Source organism: Poecilia reticulata, chromosome 11 (assembly GCF_904066995.2).
Source record: "Poecilia reticulata chromosome 11, P_reticulata-male-v2, whole genome shotgun sequence".
Taxonomy (NCBI): domain Eukaryota; kingdom Metazoa; phylum Chordata; class Actinopteri; order Cyprinodontiformes; family Poeciliidae; genus Poecilia; species Poecilia reticulata.
This window is the reverse complement of record NC_088840.1, coordinates 14,206,127-14,216,000: the sequence shown is the minus strand read 5'-3', so window position 1 is coordinate 14,216,000 and position 9,874 is coordinate 14,206,127. Positions and strand designations below refer to the sequence as shown.

Here is a 9,874-nt window from a genome sequence, read left to right as displayed (position 1 = left end):
GTTTTGCCTTTGGCGTTCCCCAAATCCACCCTGCGTTCATCCAGAGGCCTTATGGGTAAGGAATCTCTGGAGTCTTTGTTTGTTTTTATTACATAAAACAAAATGAATAATTTGTCTTTTCTCCGTAAAGAAAATATGGATGGCTGTGGATCAGAAAGTTTTACATCAGTATTAATGAACCTCAGATGTTTCCTCACAGTCATGTAGATTTAACGCTACAGAGATGTGCATAATTGATACGTGGACAGAAAAGGATAAATGGTTTTCAAATTATTTCACAAGAAGAAACTCAAAAAATGTTGCATGCATTCGTAATAAGCCCTCTTTACTCTTTTACCCCTAAATAAAAAGTGTTTGGAAGTTACTTTTCATGTGGTATAAATGCAGCTGTTCTACGAAGGCCTCAGAGGTTTACTGGTGATCAAAAGAAATAATCCAAGCTTTGGACAACTCAGAACTCAGTCATCCTCTAAAAATATGGCACCACTGCAAACAGCATCAATTAGGACGCCCATTTTGACTCCAGACGAGCTGCGCAGATCCACAGCTCATGTCTGGTAATCTGTTGCACAAAAAAAACTTTTAAAAACTAAACAGATTTGGCTTTTTTTTTTTTTTTTTAACAGTGATAAGAAGAAAGACGTTACTTAAAGAAAAACACGAGAAGTACTTACTTAACATGTTTGTAGCAACATGGAAGCTGGTAAAAGTAAATGGTAAGATGGAGCTAAATCCTGAAAGAAAACCTGGAAGAGTTTTAAGACTATACAGAAGTTCATATGTCTGCAAAAATATGTTTATTCGTCAAAATGACCCAGTGAAAATACGGACCAAGCTCCAAGCTTGCGCCATCTTGTGAAGGAAAACTGTCCAAGACGGCAGATATTTATCTGCAGTGTTTTCACAGCATATTAACTCAACAGGTTTGAATATAAACGCATGCAAATATTATTTGGAAATAAATTAAAACCATGTATCTTTTCTTGTTCCACTTTAAAATTATGTTGTTTGTCACAAAACGTTAAAAAAGCTTGATGCGTAGAAATACTTTTGCTAGTAATGTTTAACAATATTGGGATCATTACTGATATTCTGCCGATCATAATACAGACAATGTAGATTGCAGGATTCTAGGTGTTTGTGTGTGAATGTTTTGAGTGGATTAAAGATGGAAACCTGCAGCCTGACTCAATGTTCTCTCTCTGGTTCGACAGGCTCGCTCTCGCTTAAGCTTTCCGTTCTGCGAGCCTAAACTCAGATCAGACCAGGGAAAAACCCGTAGACTCGATCGCGCACAAACGAGCTCTCGCTGTGGCGATTACAGATTCATGTACGTAGGTTTCATTTCTGATTTGTTGCTTTTTTTTTTTTCTTTTTGAGTAGAGCTTAGCTTGGTGTGCCGTCATGAAGTGGGTGCTGTTGGCTAAACCGTGTGCCATGTTGGAAAAACAAAAGTAGAGAAAAAAAAAACTGGATTGGTTGAAATTTTGGGGTGTTTTTTTTTTTTTTTTTTTTTTTTTTACTTTTTGAAGTTTTTGTGGAAGAGTGGCAACTTTGCCACACTATGAAAAAAAGTTTTTTTTGTTGTTTGTTTGCTGTTTTTCTTTGCTGTTTTTAATTCCTTGTTTTCCAGTATCTGCCGTTCCATGTGTTTTCTGGTTTACTAAAAGATGAATCTTTTGTGTGGTTTTTCTTTTATTCAACCCACTTTCCCTAAAGTCTTTACACTCTGCTTTCAGGATAACATCACTGTTTCTGTGCGCTCATAGCCTCATCCCCCACCTTAAAATAACACAGATTCACAACTTAAAGCCCACTGCTAAACACCAAAGATTAGATACCTATAACAGAAAGGTGGACGCTTGTGTGTGTCCACTTTCACGAGCACACAAAGGTCCTGGATCCTATTGTGCTAATGTGTCTTTGTCCGTCACGCTCGTTTCAGCTCAGCTCGCCAAAGTCTCCAGTGTGACAAACAAATGTCTGGATGTTTCTGTCTCACTCTTATTCTCTCACAGCGAGCTTTCGTCACATGGGCTCGTGGTGTTAAAGAAAACAAGCGCTCCCATTGTGGCACACAAAGCCCTGAATGCTGACACTGCAGTTGCATGAAGCTCTGAGTTGGGTGTATTTATCTGTGTGTGTGTGTGTTGGATGATGGGGGCCGTCGGTGGTGTTGGAGCAGTCCGTCATGTAACATCAGCGGATAAATGGAACCATGTGGAAGTTTAAATGGGAATGCTTCAGAAATTAAACTAGATTGGTAGCAAAGGAAGAAAGCTGAGGCAGTAAATAATTATCATTTTGTCTTTACCTAAACATCAAGATAGTTACATCACTAATCCTGTGCATTTTGTCTTGAAAATGCCATAATTTTAGCATCTTCTGCAGATTACTATATTTAGGTTAAATGTTGTCAACTTTTTATTTGCTGGAGCAGCAAAGAAAATAATGAAATATTTTTTAAAAAATTGCAAATAATATAGTCTAAATTAGTTTATAAGTTTAAATTTAGTATTATCGCTCATGTTTACATCCCAATACATGGCCAGTTGCAAAGCTAATGAGACTGTTAATGCTTTTTACATTTTTTTTCCTAAGCTTTATTCTTGCCACTCTTCTAACACTTTTTGGCTGCTTCTCTGCTATTTTGGCCAAGTCAGTCAGTTGACATGGACAGTCACGTCTTGGTATATTTACACTTCTGATCGAACAGATCTACGTTTAATGCTCACAGCAACGCCATTGTTTAAATTATTTTTAAATGCATTAGTCTGTCAGGAATAGCCAGGAAATGGTTCTCCGCTGCAGCACAAGCTAACTCCTACATTTTGTAAAAATATAAAAGGGAGAAAACGTGAGAGACAAATGGCTGTGTGGGTCTCATTGGATGAAATAATGACTCCATCCTGTTTATATGCACTTTTTAAACAAAGTAGAAAGTGTTGAAAATTAATGCTTTACATACATCATCACTATCTGCATCATCTTTCATCTGTGGGTGGATAATAAAAAGTTAAAAAGGTCTTAATGAATCCAGGATTCCTCTCAGTTTTTTCATGAATCGTTTGAATATTGATAATTCCACTAACAAACATAAACATATATGTTTATATATATATGTATAGTCTAGGCTTACTTCGTCTTAAAAGAATTTCTCCAAGCAGTAAAGGCTTCTCTTGTAGAGTAACATGTAAAAGTCTTTATGCTTGGCTGGCTCTCACCCTGAAGAGCAGCCAGGACCTGCTGAGATTGATTAGTGTGGGCTTCAAAGTACAGTTTCAGCATCACATGATGACACAAAATGCTGTTTTTCAGAGTTTCCAAATTAGATTTAGGGAAGAAAAAAAACCAAAAAACTTCTTTGGTAAAGGAATTTTGTTACTCTCCTTTGAAAAAGTAGATGTTTGTGTGTTGAATATGATAAACCAGCTTTAGTTACTTTACATGTTCCATATATAGCTGTAACCTACTTTTCATGTTTTTATGTTTCTTATATTGGGTTAATTTGCTGTGATATTGTTTTTTTTAATTCTTTTTTCTTTTGTATTTACTTGCTTTTCCACTTTAGTTTTTTTTGTTGTTGTATTTTGTGGCTGAGATATGGGTGCTCTAACATAGGGTTGCCATGATAGAGTCTCTCCATCAGTCTTTCATCTCTGACCCACATTGACCTTGAAGAGGAGGAGCCTAATCATTCAGAAACTGACTCTGAATTTCAGTCCCCATTGATCCCTCGTCTCACGCCAGGCTCTCAGGCCCGGCAGAGGTTCTGGTTCGGGATAAGGCTATGTCATGCAGGACAGAATGCTTTCATTGTTTAGAACTGTTTATTTAATCGAAACATCCCTGTTGGTGCAGAGCCTAGTCCCGGCTCCCCTCTCTGCCTCTCGAGCTCTTTGTCCCGACACGGAGGGGGAAATGGCCAGCAGTGTCCCTTTTTAAAACTGTCCAGCTGTCAAAGTGGCAGTGACATTTTTACAATGTGTCCCCGGGATCATCTCTGTCCTCCGTCCCCTGACACTGTAAGCCCCTCACTGCCTTTCACCGCCCTGCAGCCGTTACAAGCTGCAGGTTACACACCCTGAACTCTGGCTTTTTTAAAATTATTATTTGTAAATCTCAGTTCAAATCATGGCCTGCTCAGAGACAGTCGAACTTCAGCTTCGTTCGTTTAGCCTTCCTGTTACCTGCTGAAATTCTTTCCCCGACACATTTCCATATATCCTAAATTAGGAGATTGCTTATAAGCCTTCTGTTGTTCTTCTGAGTTTATTATCTTTTTAAACACCTCACTGATACTTAGTAATATTTCTAACTTTACTCAAGAACAACTTCCAAATCAGAGAGTATTGTTAGCTCAACCTGGTAGCGCTTAGGTATTGATTGGAGAAATATTTGACTTTTACATTTCCAGCTGGACTGCTCACTAGTCAGGGGCTGATCCAGCTGAAAGTCTCCTGATTATGTTAACCCCCTCTTAACCTGTTAAGGGGTTAACTGCACTAACTGTATTGTTTGAACAGACTTTAAAAGCCAGGAGAATAAATCTACCAGTTATTCTCACCTTTGACCTTCTCGGCTCTTCTATTTTGGCAACCCTATGCTGTTCTGCTACCACCTGGAGTTTCTTTGTTGCTGCTGACTGAACTGAGTGGTGAGGCGCGTGCTCTGGCGCGGTGTGGTGACGTTGTGAATTTCTTGGACCGCCAAGTTTCAAGCAAACATAGAATTGTGACATGTGTCTTGTGTGTTTGTCCCACAGCATCCCGACCCATTATGTGTACCCCCAGGCCTTCGTTCAGCCCAGCGTGGTGATCCCCCATGTGCAGCCCGCAGCCACTGCACCCGCCACTGCCACCGCCACCTCTCCCTACATCGACTACACCGGGGCCGCCTACGCGCAGTACTCCGCGGCGGCTAACGCGGCTGCGGCCGTAGCCTATGAGCAGTATCCCTACGCCGCCTCCCCAGCCGCACCGGGCTACATGGCTACCACCGGCTACGGCTTTGCGGTCCAGCAGCCACTAGCCGCCGCCGCCGCCCCAGGGTCGGCTGCCGCTGCGGCCGTGGCCTTCGGGCAGTATCAGGCTCAGCAGCTGCAGGCTGACCGCATGCAATAGCAGCGGCTGCAACTATTGCACAGGCAAAGAGAGAGAGAGATGGTCCACTGCTGGTCCCAGCTGAAGTATCACAAAGAAGATTTGTGGGCTGGGTCAGCGCCAAGGCTGAGGTTCTTTACATGACAATGGTGAGATGGGATAGGAACTTTCCAACTTGCTGTGCTTTATCTGAACAAAAAAAGCTGAAAATGAAAAAAAAGTTGCAGAACAAACTATGGAAATGATCACTGTTGGTATTACTATGAAAACTATTATTATTGCTATTGTCACTGGTAGTTTCTAGAGTAGAGTGACAGGAGCCCAGTGGTTGGTATAATGGAGGCCTTTAAGTCCTAATGCTGTCTCTAACTTTAGTTTGAGGAATAGCCTCTTTTTTTTTCACTCGTCATGTTTCAAAAGTGTTACTTGGTTATTTAAAGCCCTCATAACATTACTATTTTATTTATTATTCTCGTTAATATCACACATTGAGGGTCCTCTTTGTATTTTTTTTTTCTGTTCTTTGAGTTAATGTTTTCTGATAATCAGGGAAATGAAACCGTTTTCCAATGTGTTAGCGATTATTTTATTTTATTTTTTTACATTTCCGTCTGGAAGTCGAGGTGTCGTAAATTGTTGTGTCAAAAACACATTTGAAGAACTACCTTAAAGATCTTCCTGATGCTGAATGTCCCATTTCCTTTCATACTCAGCCTTAACCTCTTGACCTATGCAAAGCAAACAAATCAACAAAAGAAAAGAAACAAAACTGAAAAATGTCATGAGACTACAGAGAGAGAGAGAGAGAGAGAGAGACAGAGAGAGAGAGGGAGAGGGAGGGGGTTTCACAGAGACAACAGAAACACTGACAAAAGAGGGGTGACAATGACAAACACTAAATCTGTTGCTTTTCCACATTTCACTCACATTCATGCATCCAGAGGCTGCTGAGCGCTATAGACAAAGGCGGCACAGTGGCGTTTCTCTCTGTGACGGAGAGGGCAGCTGCTGGGGGGCGAGAGGGGGTTGGGGGGGGGGGGTGATCGGTGGACGGAGCCGCTCCTGCGCCGCGCAGACGGATCTCTCTGGAAAGAACGCACCGTTTGTGCTCGTTTGTTGAGCTGTCACATTTTAATCCCTGGCCGAGCCTTTTGGGAACCGACTTTGCACCCCTCAACCCACCGCCCCGCCCCCGCCCCCGCCCCCGCCTCTCTCTCTCTCTCTCTCTCTCTCCAGTCGCGTCAGCATTTCCAGCTCTGAGGTACGCACTCACTCTTTCTCCAAAGCTAACCCGACAACTGGCCTGTGTGTCAGGACAAACTAGGGGTTTTCTCGTTGATGTCATGTTGGTCTGTGTGCCTTACATTTTTACAGCTATTTAAATGAGAGAAAAACAGAAAAAGGACAAAAAAAAATCTATTATTTAAGTTATTTATTTTTGCGGGTTGTTGACACTCTAAGAGTAGAGACTTAGTGGAGGTACTGTGTTATTAATATTATTATGTACTCATCTCAAGGCAAATATAAGTTATTGATTAGTTTACTATCATTATTATTATGATTAATAATTATTATTATTATTAACATGCTCAACCAAAAACTATTGATGTAGAAACTATTTAATACACTGTTACGTGCACTGTACTTTTAATTATTTTTTTTTTTGACATTTTAGAACAAAACATTAATAATAGCTTCATGCATTTAAATACAGACCTGTTTGCATACAGGTTGACTCTGAGTCTTCTTCGTTTAGCTGGGAGGAATTATTAAGGAGTTTTAGTAAAAAACAAAACAAAAAAAGAGCAAAAAATGCTGCTTTTTCTCTACTAGAATGTATGGCGTCGTCGGGGTTTCAGTAGCTTCTGTTGCTTCATATTCATCAAATCAGCTGTTTTACACTGTTGGGAATTTTTTATACTTGAACTTTTTCTTACAAGGGAAATATGTAAAAAAAAGTAAATGACAAAAAAAACTTCATTGTCAGTGGATGAAGGCTTTTAAAGCGTTTATGATAAACCTTTACTTCAGAATTTCAACGGCATGTAATCGAAGTGAAATAAAATGTTCTATATTTGAAGAAAATTTGGTGGTATTTTCCTTTTTGTTTCTTCTTCTCGGGAATGCATCGCGACACAAATGTGATGTGTTTTTTTTCCTTCTTCTTCTCTGGGGACACATCTCAACAATTTTGGGGCCTCTTTATGTTCTTTAGAAAATAAGGAAGGGAAGTAAAAATGTAAATATTAAGGCGTCGTCATTGTATAAACATTAGAAAAAAATAAAATACAGTTTACACAAGTGCAGGTGTACCTCAAAAGGGTGCAGACTACTACAACAACACCAGGTTTTTATCACAGATAAATGATACCATACTTTTTTTTTCTCTTATGTGTTCAGGCATTCAATGTAGCTGTGCAGCGTAGATATGTGTTTTGTTGTTTTTGCACCTTTGTTGCCTACCTTGTACCTTTTTAAGTTTATTTCATTGAGCTGGGCCTGTGCAGTCTCACAGCTAATTAAGATTTGTTCAAAAGTCTTAAATAATTTCTGGTCCGTATGATAAGTTGAGTCTTTTAAGAACCTCAAATCCTAAAAGACCGCATGCAGAGATCATTAAACACAGTCTAGTGGCTCCTGCATCTTTTTAAAAATGATGGGAAAGTGCAGGACAAATAAAGAAGTCTGTGGAAAATAAACTGAATCTGCATCATGTTTTAAATTATGAACTGTATCATTTGTTTCATAGTTCATTGGAATCAACTTTTCAGAGCTAAAATATTACTGCAATACTTCTTGTTTGGCATTTCCTTGACATTTGACCAAACAAATACATGGAAACAATTTGTACATTGGAGACTGAATTTTAATGATTAAAATTCTTGGAAATTTAATACTGAATAGGATCTGCTTACTCTCTTGAATCAGTCAATTCTTTGTGGGATTGCACTTTAGGAAAACAATTTGACGCAGCAGTCCTATAAATCCAGCAGGAAACTTGGGGAATCCCACGCAGCTCCGTCAAACAAAGTAAAACCGGGCCCCTGTTCTTTATGATTGATGGTTAATTCAGAGGAACGTTAACATTTGATGCTGCAGGAGCAGCCGATGACAGGCAGCTCCCGAAACTGATGTTCCTGACAGAAGGATGTTTGAGGAGGAGGAGGAGGAGGAGGAGGAGGAGGAGGAGGAGGAGGAGGAGGAGGAGGGGGAGGTGGAAGAGGAAGAAGAGGAGGAGGAGGAGGAGGAGGAGGAGGAGGAGGAGGAGGAGGAGGAGGAGGAGGAGGAGGAGAAATGCAAAGAAACTATGGGGTTGATCCATCTTTAAGCAAAACACCCAGACATCTTCAAAGTGTTTGTTTTTAGCTATTCATGTGTATTTGTGTGTAATCTTAGACCTGTGTAACATGTTACCAATTCTCAATTTATTTTAGTTTTTGTGCCGTTATGCTAAATTTGTCTCCTATGTATGTTATTCAAATCTCTTTGTTATTATTTGTCTTCTACGTTCATATTTTCAGAGAACAAGGTTTCATGAAACACATTTCAGTTTTAATCTATTTCCTACTTATCACAATGCTGCTTATAACACAAAATAAGAGAGGTAAAAAAAACAAAAAACAAAACAATAATAAAGGTGAGTAAATTAAACTAAACACTCCATGCTTTGTTCATCCATCCATCCATGCTTTGTTGCTTTAGGTTTTCCCAGGTTTGTGTGGAAACGAGTGACACATGATAAAGTGTCTGAGGTGTCAGTCTATCAATGATTTATTCGTTTTCTCATCAATAAATCACGCAGAAGGGAGTGAGCTGCTCCTCCTTTGCCTTGCTTCACTCAGCTTAAGGGAGTATTTTGGTCAGTGGTGAAACCAGAAGTGACATGGCGACGTGTTGCTGGTGATGCAGTATCAGCACAGAAAAATTTCAAGCATGAAACCAGAAACTGGTTTATCTTAGTTTGAATGTTGTTTCCTAAAAGTTATAACTACAGATTGCTGATTTAAAAAAAAAAAAATTATATATATATATATATATATATATATATATATATATATATATATATATATATATATATATATATATATATATATATATATATACACACACACACACACACACACATGTAAGGGAATGTTTAGCAAATTAGATTTAACACTGAGAACGCCACCTTCTGGGAACTATCTGCGAATGTTCTCTGAAGAGAACCTCTAGGTTCAGGATACAACCAAAGCAAGTATAACAACGTCTGACTCTTCAGGCTTTGCACATCTGGTGACAAAAGTGTCTTGGCCTTCTTTGCGAAACAGAACAGTTGGGTTTGGACCTGGACTTTGCCCATGAATGTACTCCACATTCATCAAAGTTGTAGTGTAATGCCATCTATTTCTAATTGCAATCTGTGATTTTGGATGTATATTCAGGCTCTTTGTCCTGCTGAAAGGTTGAACAGTCAGGTCTTCCTCCATCCATTCATCCATCTTTAAATAAACTCTGACTTATTTCCTTATCACAGCTCTAGAAAAGCTTTGCCACAGAATGATGCTGCCATCACAATGTTGCACCGTTGTCTCTTCAGATGGCACACATAACTATTCTTTTACTTTGTTGCACTGCTTTTCTCCTGCAACATTGTTAATCTTGAGAAATATTTCATATTGGATTGATCTTTTTCTTCACATTAAAGACTCCTTCATTATCGCGTTGTCAAAAGAATCAGGCGCCAATATACAAACACATTTTACAAGTAAGACATCTAAATTGATCGTAAA

General features: G+C 39.3%; 1 protein-coding gene across 1 annotated transcript in view; it reads left to right on the top strand.

The window, feature by feature from the left end:
- Positions 1–5,791, top strand: part of rbm24a (RNA binding motif protein 24a) — a 10,122-nt gene extending 4,331 nt beyond the window's left edge. The window contains exons 3-4 of the mRNA XM_008422001.3: positions 1–55; positions 4,766–5,791. Of these exons, the coding sequence (XP_008420223.1) occupies positions 1–55; positions 4,766–5,123 (413 nt within the window). The 3' untranslated portion in view covers positions 5,124–5,791. The remainder of the gene's footprint in view (positions 56–4,765) is intronic.
- The last annotated feature ends 4,083 nt before the right edge of the window (positions 5,792–9,874 follow it).